This window comes from Chlorocebus sabaeus, chromosome 20 (assembly GCF_047675955.1).
Source record: "Chlorocebus sabaeus isolate Y175 chromosome 20, mChlSab1.0.hap1, whole genome shotgun sequence".
NCBI classification, from domain to species: Eukaryota; Metazoa; Chordata; class Mammalia; order Primates; family Cercopithecidae; genus Chlorocebus; species Chlorocebus sabaeus.
In genome coordinates, this window is record NC_132923.1 from 38,766,084 (window position 1) to 38,778,691 (window position 12,608).

The 12,608-nt window shown below is 32.9% G+C and overlaps 1 protein-coding gene across 2 annotated transcripts in view; it reads left to right on the plus strand.

The window, feature by feature from the left end:
• Positions 1-12,608, plus strand: part of DPYD (dihydropyrimidine dehydrogenase) — an 844,938-nt gene that overhangs the window by 95,267 nt on the left and 737,063 nt on the right. For both annotated transcript variants that reach the window (XM_007977863.3, XM_007977867.3), the window contains one exon: positions 6,415-6,497. In XM_007977863.3, coding sequence (XP_007976054.3) covers positions 6,415-6,497 — 83 coding nt within the window. Of the gene's footprint in view, positions 1-6,414; positions 6,498-12,608 lie in introns of those variants that run through there.

Here is a 12,608-nt window from a genome sequence, read left to right on the forward strand (position 1 = left end):
TTTCAACCACTCAAATTTGTAATTATTACTAATATATCACAATACATGGCAATGGATGTGAGGCTTATTTACTTTACAGCAATTACTCTATTGGCTATTTTTTTTTGAAAATAAGGAGTTAAAAAAAGTTTTTAAACCTTGGTGTCTCAGTGATTAGCATACTATTTAGCGCCCATTAGGTTCTAAGTAAATATCGAATGAATGAATGAGTGAATGACTGGTTTTCATTTCTAGCTTGGCAACAGGATTGACTTTTATATCTTTTTTTAATTAGCAATTTAATATTTGAACTTAAGATGCTTTATTGCCAAACAGCAATATAAAATTTGCCAATTTTTGGACCCCTTGTTTCACAAGGTTCTTGGACTACTGATTATATTTGTAACTTCCGTATCTAAACTATCTAGGTCCATTGTGAAATCATCCTCCCTGATACTAAAATTTGGTGCACATAGACATTGGGCCATAGATGGGCTTCAGGGGCTGTATTGGCCCACTGAAATTGTATATAGCATAGCATATTGTGTACTTGTGCATATGTACTTTTGTGAAAATGTATTTTTTTAAGGGAAAGCGTCATGGTTTTCATTATGCTCTCATAGGAGTCTTATGACCAAAAGGTTTAAAAAAATTCCATAACGATCCTCTTTCTTTTACTTTTTCATAAAAATCACCTGGTAAACATGAAAAATGCCCATTTTTTTCTATTTCACCATATAAAATCTGATCCATTAGGATTGAGTTGGGATTCATAGATACTCTCCTTCTGTTTTTTCTTTCCTGTTTTTCCACCTTTATTGAAAATGTCATTGCTCAGGTCCTAATGGATTTACATATATTACCTCATTGAATCTTGCTGACAGCTCTAGAAGGTAAGTATATTTCACGATGAGGAAACCGAGTTAATTAACTTGCCTGAGGACTTAGCTGGTAGACAGTGCTGGTAAGGTCTGAGGCTAGAGCCAATTTTATTACCTTAGCTCTCCCCCGCTTTTTTTTTTCTCTTAATCTGGAAAATTTTAAATCATTTCAAAGACACATTTGGAAGTAACAAACTCATAGTCATCTCTTGTTCCAAGAGAATTACTTCCTTTCGCTCCTCTGTATTCTTACTACATGTGAGCAAGTTGAGGTCTTGTCTTACTTACCTGCATATCCCTGTGCATAGTATTATCCCTGACATGTAGTAGATTTTCAAGATTTTTTTTTTCTGAACTGAAATTTAATTCATTAACTTGAGCCTTTGTTACTTAGTAATTCTGAGACTTAAACTCCAATAGCTATGCCATTAACTCTTTGTGACTTTTCATTATTAAAATTGATTTCCTAATTTATTTAATTTAGGTAGTATATAAATTTTAGATCTGACTTAGTTTTAGTTATCATAATTAAAACATAAAAAATGCAGTCCCATGGAAATAAAGTCCTTTGGAATTATCAGTGATTTGTTTTATTTAATAATCTAATTTGCTAGCTTTTTTTTTTTTTTTTTTTTTTTTTTGGCGTCTGTTTCTGCCTCCAGAATCAGTAGATGTTTGGTTGAATTTTGTGATTTTTTTTTGGTATAATTTGAGCAAAGATAACTCAGTGAATTTTATTTAAATTTATCAGTGGTCATAAATTTCCTTTTATATTATTTTCTTTCATATGACTGTTCGTGTTCTACTTATTTGTTTCATTATACTTTTATAGAATCCTTAACACAGATGAGATATAAAATACTATGAAATCTATCACAGTTGAAACTCTAGACCTTCCCTCAACCCATGGGGATTCATTTGGCAGGAGGCCACCAAAACTAGTTCTTTTTGGTGCTTAGTTTCCAGTTTCTACTTTAATTGCTGCCAAAATCTGAACACATAGGAATTTAATTGCTCATTATATTTGTCACGGTGGTGTCACAGACCCAAATAAAGACTGTTGCATGCAAAATATTTATGGGTATTAATTTGGCCTAAATGTGTATATTGGATTCCATATTTTTCTACATTATAAAGTATAGCACTTTCAGACAGATGTAAGACAGAATCCTGCAAGAGCTTCTGCTCCGTTTGACTCTACTAGTAAACTATTATCCTTCCAGCCCAGTATTTAAATTTGATGACACCTAGAGGAAAGCCTATTCAGAACTTTATTATATTCACTTATATAGTTAACTCTTTAGAAGCAGTCTCGTGAGGAGTTTGAGTCTGGCTCTGAGGCTAGACTACTTGGGTTCAAATCCCTGCTTTATCCCTTACTAGCTATATGACCCTGGGCAAATTATCTTAATCTCCCCTGTGGTTGTTTTCTCATTTGTAAAATAGGAATACATATGGTTGTCATGCAGATTAAATGGTTAGATTTCCTAGAAAAAGTACCTAACCCAGAGTAACTACTCAATATTAACTGGTTTACTATAATTAATACACACACACACACACACACACTATACATTATATATTAAAGGTGTAATGTGTACCATGGTTGCTGCTACAATTTTTTTTTGAATTTTCAGTTTGCTACTAATTAATTAGAGCTAACCTATGCCTGTTATATTACATGGCATGTCCGGTCAGCATTAAATTTAATACCTTTGTGACCTTCCATTTTTCCTGTGTATTCCCACTTTCTTGCTGCATGTTGTCTAGGCTAGCAGGCCTGCTTTTGGTTCCAGTATTTTATTACTAATCACTGATTATTTTTGTTCTTCTGCTTGCTATTCTCAGGAGTAGTTTATTCGTTCATTCTCTCTGTCCCCTTTTCTCTTTTTACCCGTTGCCTTTTCCTTTTTTCTGCTGTGATGGTTGTAGGTTTCTCATGCGATTATATTGGTCAAAGGAAATTAGGAGGCACTTGAAGGGTGGAAATCAAAAGCCACTACCACAGATAAGATAACTTTTTTGAATTTTTGTGAATTTTACTATCCTGTAAAGTAAGTCCGCTATGTCATACTTATCACTGAAATCGTATTCTGGGACAGTCCTATTCTAACCTATAGAATCCCCAAGAATGAATAACGTTAATACTTGTTGATTATAAATAATTTACAGTTTTTCTCAGATCCATGCTCACATAAACTGGGCTGAGAACAGATTTTGATGGGAGGCCGCTGGCTCAATTTTACAAACTACAGTTGTCCCTAATGTTAGATAAGTGTTATTGGTGGTGAACATGACAGTGAATCTATTTGCCCTTTACTCAGTGGATATTTGATGCTTACTTTTATTTATGGAGAAGTTTGAGCAGATAAAGATGTTAGTTGCTTGAAATACTTAGTCTATATGGCAAGAGCCTAATATTGTCTGAAATATAATTCAAATCATGTGTCTGTTACTTAGTGCTTCTATATATGGTTCTTGAAGCATAAAAAATAGATTTGATTTCAATTTTTGTATACAGAAGTATTTTTATTCAAGGTAATAGTTAACTGTTTAAATGCTGCAGTGCTTACTTATTTCCTTTATTGTTCTGTTGGGCATAATAAACTTTATGCAGACACAAAGTGTGAAACATGGAGCTTTCATTCTTCTGTTAGTTAGCTTAATACTCATTTTGGGTTTCTCATTCCACATCAAGGCAGAATATGCCATTTTAACCACTTCCTGATAAAGTTATTATTAAGGTTGAGGCTGCTTCTCATTATGGTGAAGGTACTCTGGAACACGATATTTCAGCTGAATCAGAAATTTGGCTGTCTTCCATTCCTGGCATCACTGAGAGCTCAGTGTGGCTACTCAGTGTGGCTACTACAGGCTTTGTGTGTCCACGTGTCCATTTTCTCTCTCTCTCTCTCTCTCTTTTTTTTTTTTTTTTTTTTTTTGAGATGGAGTCTAACTTTGTCGCCAGGCTGGAGTGCAGTGGCGCAACCTTGGCTTACTGCAACCTCTACCTCCTGGGTTCAAGGGATTCTCCTGCCTCAGCCTCCTGAGTAGCTGGGACTACAGACGCGTGCACCATGCTCAGCTAATTTATGTATTTTTGGTAGAGACGGAGTTTCACCATGTTGGCCAGGATGGTCTCTGTCTCTTGACCTCATGATCTGCCCACCTCGGCCTCCCAAAGTGCTGGATTTACAGGCATGAGCCACCGTGCCCAGCCTTCTTGCTCTTATTTTAATCCAAGAATGTGTTTATCTCCTGTCTCTGTGGCTAGAAAAACTAGATAGTCAAGTAATCTTCCAACCCTGCTGTTTACGCTAGGAATGGATCTTAAAAAATTTATGTCCACTAATTTTGTTATTTCTTTAATTATTTTATGAATTTGTTCCTCTACAGTGGCGGAGGCCCAAGTAAAGTTAAAAATTACAGTAGGATACACACATAGGTTTATTGTGTCACTATTCACAATAGCAAAGACTTGGAACCAACCCGAATGTCCATTATTGATAGACTGCATAAAGAAAATGTGGCACATATGCACCATGGAATACTATGCAGCCATAAAAAAGGATGAGTTCATGTCCTTTGTAGGGACATGGATGAAGCTGGAAACCATCATTCTCAGCAAACTATCACAAGAACAGAAAACCAAACACCACATATTCTCACTCATAGGTGGGAATTGAATAATGAGAACATGTGGACACAGGGTGGGGAACATCACACACTGGGGTCTGTCTGGGGGTGGGGGGCTGGGAGAGGGATAGCGTTAGGAGAAATACCTAATGTAAATGACAAGTTGATGGCTGTAGCAAGCCAACATGGCACATGTATTCCTATGTAACAAAACTGCATGTTGTGCACATGTACCATACAACTTAAAGTATAATTAAAAAAATAAAAAATAAAAAAATTGCTGTAGGATTGGCAAAGAGGGGAAAGCTGATGGGGAATTTCAGGGGCAAAAAGAAACAAGCAAAAAATTGTATATATTTTTTCTTAATGGTCTCAAGCAACAACATTTATAACTTTGAGAAAGTTTTTAAATTTATTTAACAGGACACAAATACACTATACTTAAATTAGAAAAATAACAAATTTGATCTCAGCTAAGCAATTCTCTTCATGAAAAGATACTTCTAAAAATGTGAGAAGACAAGAAACAAAAGAGGATATTTTTAATGTATACACCCAAAAAGGATTCTTGAAAAATATATAATTTTAAATATTTTAGATTAATTTTGGTAATTTCAAAGATTTTAATTATAACAGTATAGAACTGTATGTGTTTGTTAAAAGGATCTTTGCCTTAATTTGACCTAGTTTTAAAAAATGTCAAGGTTAAAAATAGTAGTTTATATACCAATATATTTCAAATCAATTCTTATACATTGGGAATTATTAATATAATTTATGTAATTTTGTAGAATTCAGCATACTCATGCAAGAATATAAAGAACATATTAATACTAAAATTTTGTTATTTACTTTTTCTTTTTGTAAAATTATTACACTAAATCCAGTTATTTTGTTACCTAAATACCAGTAAATTCCATAAGAAATCTAGGGTGCCAAAAGATTCATATATATATAATATATATTATATTATATATAATATATATTATTATATATAATATAATATATAATATATATTATTATATATAATATAATATATAATATATAATATATAAATATAAAATTTCTACAATTTATGCCCTCAAAACTTGAGTACTGTCAGATTAAGTGAGTTTTAAGTTTACGTAATTATATTGAGAATTGTAGTAAAAATTTTTTAAAGTACTTTTGGAAAATTCTGTCTAGTATTGCTATAGTATTATACCAAAAAGTAGAAACACTTATGAAATGTAAACTTCTTATGTCATATTTACTCAATCTTAAAATTCTTCTAGGAACCTGATCTAATTTTCACTTAATTTTAAGCATTGGACTTATTTAGTTTCAAATATATATGTGTGTGTGTGTGTGTGTGTGTATATGCGCAGTTGTAAATATTACACTTAACATTGTTATTTAAAGATCTGATTATAAAATTTTGATTCAAAAATTTTGATACTTTTATTATTATATCTGTGCTCTATACCTTCATCTTAGTCAGTGCTAACTTGTTTAGAACTTGGTATTGTATACTGTTTATGGTGATTTAAAACTTACTCTAATGGTTTTCTCTTTTGAGTTTAAATTGGATTTTCTATACTTAAGATTATTTTAGAGAACTAATTTTTATTCCTCCAAACTTAAGAAGTTTTCCTTCTTTTATATTCATTTCTTGTGTTTATCCACTTTGAAAAATTGATGAGACTCCACTTTGAAAAATTGATAACGAGACTTCTGTGACAGCTGTATCATAAAATGTTTTTATTTTGTTTCTGTTGGATTTAACTGTCAATTTTAATGAATCCTACCCAATTAAAGTGGTATGCATATTTTTCATGAGTCCATGATCAATATAATCAATTACATTTTTGCATAACTGCATAGATATAATTTTTCTCAGGATCTTAGAGAATTAATGCAATTTTTAAATATGTTACAGAATTGTGAGAAGCTAGAGAATAATTTTGATGACATCAAGCACACGACTCTTGGTGAGCGAGGAGCTCTCCGAGAAGCAATGAGGTAAGTCTGGGTCACCATAGCAACAGTCACAGATGTGGTAAAGAAAAAGTCATTCTTCATTATTTGGGGAACAAATGAGTTCATTGCCACCATTCAGCTCTGTTCTCTAAGGTATTAATTTGTCAGTGGAGAGACTTCCCTTGAGGCTGTACTTTGGTTTTGAAGCTGCATAAATGTTAAGCCTCAGTGCACAGTAAAAAATGTAAATGTTTAATTTGTTACTTAAAATGCTTAAGGGGTGTCTTGTTTTATATTTATACTAAACTGTGTGATTGAATGAAAATATTGTTCATCTAAATTCTGCCTGTATATATAAAAAAAAATTGTACAATGGTGCTTTAACTGAGTAGTATTTCCTCCTAATTCATATTTAATTTAAAGAGAGGTACTTACATTTTCATCTTCTATAACATTTTATAGGATTATATTATATTATAGTATTTTTAGTGATTTACATTTTTGCACTATTACAAAGCATATAATTAACTTCCTTTCAACTACAGTGGTCTATAATGACCCTGACTTGTTTCTTTTTTCATTTCTTAACATCAGTAATTCTGAATATTTATATGAAATTGTCCCAAATTTGATGCCTTTTAAATAACTTTTAGTGAAGCATTTTTCAAATCTATTTGATCAGAATCCAGAAGGGCTTTTTACTAGACATTAAAAATGTGTGGGAAATAAAATTCATCATCCTTAGAGTGAGAAAACAACAAATGATAGTAGTCTTAAAAGTTCTGAGCTTGAATATTTGAGTAGCATAATTTCCAATATCTTTGTAAAGAAATAGTATATTTATATTTATTTAGCCTATAAAATTAAAATAGATTTTAAAAATATGCCTTCTTCCATCTTAATGATCATTTCTCAAGGATGTTAAGGCTAAAAAGATTAAAATGAGAGAAAGGATAAACCTAAGAGGCTTCCTAGAAAGGTAGTTTAGATACAATTTTGTTATTGCCAGCACACAGTTACCATATACTTTAGTTTAGAAGCTGCTCTCATTTAGTAACCTTCCTTTTACCATGCAAGCAGCAGGAGAAAGTAATTAAATTTAATAGAAGCTGCCCTCATTTTGAAGCCACTTCTATTTAAAACCACAGGGGGAGGTAATTAAATTTAATGGAAACAGTAGCTTCTACACAAAGATACATGGTACTTCTGTATAGATGATTATGATGTCACAAAAAGAGGAATAATATATTACTAGTATGAGAAATTACCAGCTGGAGCAAGTGAGCGTATTTTATTGTTAATGTCTTTACTAATAAAAAAAGAGGGAAAAATAAAACTGAGTATACAATAGAGAATTTGTATCTATATAAAATGCAATCAGATATTCTCAGAAAGTTTAAGTTATTGAAAATTTTAGTAAATTAAAAATAAGATGTAAAATATTTGTTTTGGAAAAGGCTAATGCAGAAATTATGAATGAGTTTCTGATTTTCACCATACATAGTGGTTTATCCTAAAGTTACCGCTGCTATAAATTTAACGTATTTTTGTAAATGCATACTATGATAAGTTTAAATGCAGTGAACATGCATGTCAATATTTACTTGGAAAACTGCAGTTATACTCTATATTTTTGTATCTATTTATTTTGAAGTAAATACATAGACAAACAGGAAGACAAAGAGGGTGCCACCTCTTATGCTTTGAATAAAAGAACTGAAGACCAGAGAGACAGAAAGAACTGAAAAGAGGCAATGTGAATGAAAAATGATGTGAAAGAGGAAAATACAACAAACAAGGAAAGGATATGTAATCAGTGTAGGAAATTTGTCCTCAAGAAAAAAACAAATTGAATTATAAGAATGAACTTCATATGAAGAGATTATTAAATTCTGCCAAATTTTGTAATACATACCATTTTAGAACATACCAGGATGTCCTGTTTTTAAAAAAAACTAGAGATGAAGTGATGAGAAAAACAAGTATTACCTGACTGGAATAACCTCCCAACCACCCATACTATGAGACAAAGCAGTAGTCTGGATTATTTCAATGAGGATTTAATTTTATGGCTATGAAATGTACTTGTTTGCATAAGTTATATATTTTACACACACACATTATTGGTAATGTCTGGATTCATTAAACACGGTGGAATAATTTTGTAATTAATAGCATACAACAATTTAGTATATGGTGGGTCAGGTGCTTTTTAAAATGTGTTTGGAATATGCTTGAGGTGAAGATCCACAGACTGAGTGTTTCAGTCTTTTCCCTGGTCCAGAACATTTCATGGTAGCTTCTCTATTAGTCCATTGACGTGGCATAGCTTGGCTATGGGAGCATCCCTTTTTCTTATGAGCTTGATCTCTTTAGCAGCCCTTAAGTGGCTCCAGGTGCCCACAGTGGTGTTCTTGTCCTGACTGTGTCTAGCCAGGAGGAACTGGAACAGAACTGGACCCACATCTGAAGATTGTCCTATTGTGGCAGCAGTGTTGGGGGGCCTTTCACCATCTTGGGTACCTCCTTATTTATCAGGGTTTTACTATTTCTATGAGCTTAGAAGAGAAAAGAGAGGATTCTTAGCCACCTCATCCAGTCTGTCTTTTTGGTCAGTCTTTGCTCTGCAGTCTTGAATCTGGTCTGTTGTCAGTATCCGAGTTTGCAAATCACTTTAGATCCCTCCCATGCTTCCTCCTGATCCCAGTCTTAAGGATGCCCTGAGCCTGTAGCCCTGGTGTGTAAAAAGGACGAGGGGTTACAACCTTCTCTGGAATATGCTAGCTAAATGAAACATTAAATAAATACATTAACTGAGGCAGGGAGAGAGAAAAAAAGAGGATTAGTGAAAATTTGTTTTCAGGTGACTGCAAGATAACTAAGGTTAACTCATGTGTAAATGTGCAATAGGCAGAGGGAAAATATAATGCAAAAACTCAAGGAAAAGACTGAGAGTTGATGTGCACATTTAAGACTTGTTAGTATTTTGATGCTTGTTGTAGCCAAGGGAAGGCATATGATTTCCAAGAATAGTGCATTGGGATAAGAAAGAAGGAGAGTCCAGCCAGATGTCTAAGAAAATACAGGGCTTAGGAAAATATGTGCCAGAAAAAACATATTTCGGGATTTAAAATTCTGAATAACCTTTTCTAACAGAGTAAGACTATACTGAAATATAATGTGCCTAAAAAGAAAAGGATAGAGGAATGGAATTCCTGGCCATTGTTCTGTGACTCTTAGAGACATCTAGACCAGTGCTGCCCAGAAGACCTTTCTGTGATGAGAGAAATGTTCTCCATCTGCTCCATTTAGTGGGAGAGCCATCAGCCACATATGGCCACTGAGTACCTGAAAGGCAATGAGTGTAACTGAAGAACTGAACGTTTAATTTTACTTAATTTTTATTAATTTGAATTTAAACACTTATATGTGGTTAGTGGCTGTGGTTTGGTCTGTGGTGCCCTAAAGGGATGTTTTTGTGTTGCTAATGTGACACTTCACTGCCTCTCACTTTAAGTTCTCAACAATGGAGAGGCCAGAGTGAAGCTAAACCATGTTCACACACATCACACATAGATTACTTTCTTGGAAAACTAACAGTAAAAGGTAGATCCATAACCTGGTAATAGATGTAAAACCAAAACTAAAATGTATGATTTGATAATAGAGGAGACAAGGTAGCTCTTATTTTCTAAAGACATGATTTATACATAGAAAGCCCAACAGAATCAACAACAAAACCTCCCTAAGAATTTGACATCTTTTAATGTGATCATATTCAAAATGAAGGTGGAAATTCTTAAGTTACTCTAAGCGTTACTTAAAACAAATAGTGTCTGTAATTGATAACAGATACTATAAAGGTCTGATGAAGTTATTATATGATAAAGTACCCCAAGTAATTCAGGACATGTTTAATCCCCCAGTAAATGGTATAAAAGGTTTTTTAGTTTGTTTGTTTGTTTGTTTGTTTTTGCCGTTTGGACAAAAAAAAAAAAAAAAAAAAAAAAAAAAGACTTTATAGTCTCAGTTCACATGGCCCAAAGGAAATTTCATGCATTTTTACAGAGCTAAAGGAAATAAATGAAACAGCCAAAGTCCAGTGGAATATAGAAGTGACTCTTTGAGATTGAGATGGGGGCAGATGATACACTAACAAGCAGGTTAAGAAATCACTAAGCTTTGATTCCATTAAAAAAAAAAAAAAAAGCTTCCGTCATTTGCAGCAGCATGGACCAACCTAGAAGACGTTATGTTAAGTGAATATAAGCTGATCACAGACGGGCAAGCACTGCATGATCTCACTCATATGTGGAATTTAAAGACGGTCATCTCATAGAAGTAGAGGGTAGAATAGTGGTTACCAGAGGCTTGGGAGAGTGGTGTGGAGTGGAAATGAGAAGTTGGTGTTCTGTAGCACAGTAGGGTGACTATAGTCAACGGTAATATATTGTATACTTTAAAATAACGAGAGAGAATTTGGAGTGTTGTCACAGGAGATGGAGACTATCCTGGCTAACACGGTGAAACTCCGTCTCTACTAAATATACAAAAAATTAGCCGGGTATGGTGGCGGGCGTCTATAGTCCCAGCTATTCGGGAAGGCTGAGGCAGGAGAATGGCACGTACTGGGGTGGCGGAGCTTGCAGTGAGCCGAGATCGCGTCACTGCACTCCAGCCTGGGTGACAGAGCGATACTCCGTCTCAAAAAAAAAAAAAAAAAAAAGACAAGTGTTTGAGGTGATAGATATGCTAATTACTTTGATGATTTGATCATTACGCAATCTAATATGTATTGAAACATCACACTCTATCCAATAAATATGTGCAACTATTATGTGCCAATTAAAAACAAACTTATAAAGCTTATGCAAATGGGGAAAATCGCAAAATTAAAAGACGTCAATGTACTGTATTGCCATATGTATGACAGATTTTAAAAATTGGGAGCTCAATAGATAATTGGCAAAGTATGATTAAGAAACCCTTGAAAATATTCAACTCTAATGGCAAACAAAAAGTGTAAATTTCATAAAAAATACACCAATCTCTTGCTTATTGCTGCTAATGCAGTTTGGTGGGAAGGAAGTTTTTGAGTGCTAGAGATGGAATAGTGAGACAGCCATTCTCACAGATGGCTAGAGATGGAATGGTGAGACAGCCATTCTCACATTCTCAGAGGACTGAAAATTACTGCTGCATTTAAGGAAAGGATTGTGTCACTAAGTACTAAGAGCCTTAAAACAAACATACCTTTTTGTATTAATTTACTTTCTAGGAATATAGTATACAGAAGCCATAGAAATTATGGATAATATGAATGTGATACTCATATTATCAAATATAACCATGAACAAATTTAACAGAAACTAGTTGTCTACCATTGAGGCAATAGACAAGGAAATTATATACATATATAGCATAAATATATACAAATTTATATATTACATATAAATGTATATTTATTATTTATATGTTCATTTTTATAATATTAAAATATTTATAAATTTATAAATTATATAAACTGTGTATATATGCAGATATAATATATTTATATTTACAGATATATACACAGATTTACATATATTTAAAATCTGTGTGTGTATATATATGGAGAGAGAAACAAAATTGCTTGTGGAATATTATCTCAACTGAATATAAAAAATTCAGAGAAAAAAATAGGAATGAAATGTGGCTGTTACATCTGGCTGGTTGGCGTACAGATAATTTTTTGAGGCTTATGCTTTTCCATTCTGTATTTTCTGTAATGGGAATATATTATGAATAATTAGAAAAATAGAGAAGGAAAAATGGAGAAAACTGAAACTATGAAAGAATACTAGAATCAATAGTAAGAATCAAATTTGAGACTCCAACTGTAATTTTAGGTAAATTAATTATTTTACTCTTACTTTTTTGTAAAATAGAATTTAAAATATCTTAGGATTTATATTAGGAACTAGGATATATAGGAGAGAATGCTTTGTAATTTATGAAAAATAATAAAAATAAGGTATAAAATATGTTTGTATACATTATTTCTTTTTAATGATGTATGTGCTTACAAGAATTACATGTGTAATACATAAATAATGGAATTCAATGGAGAAGTTCACTACAGTCTTAGCATATAGAACACTAGAAGCAGTGTAT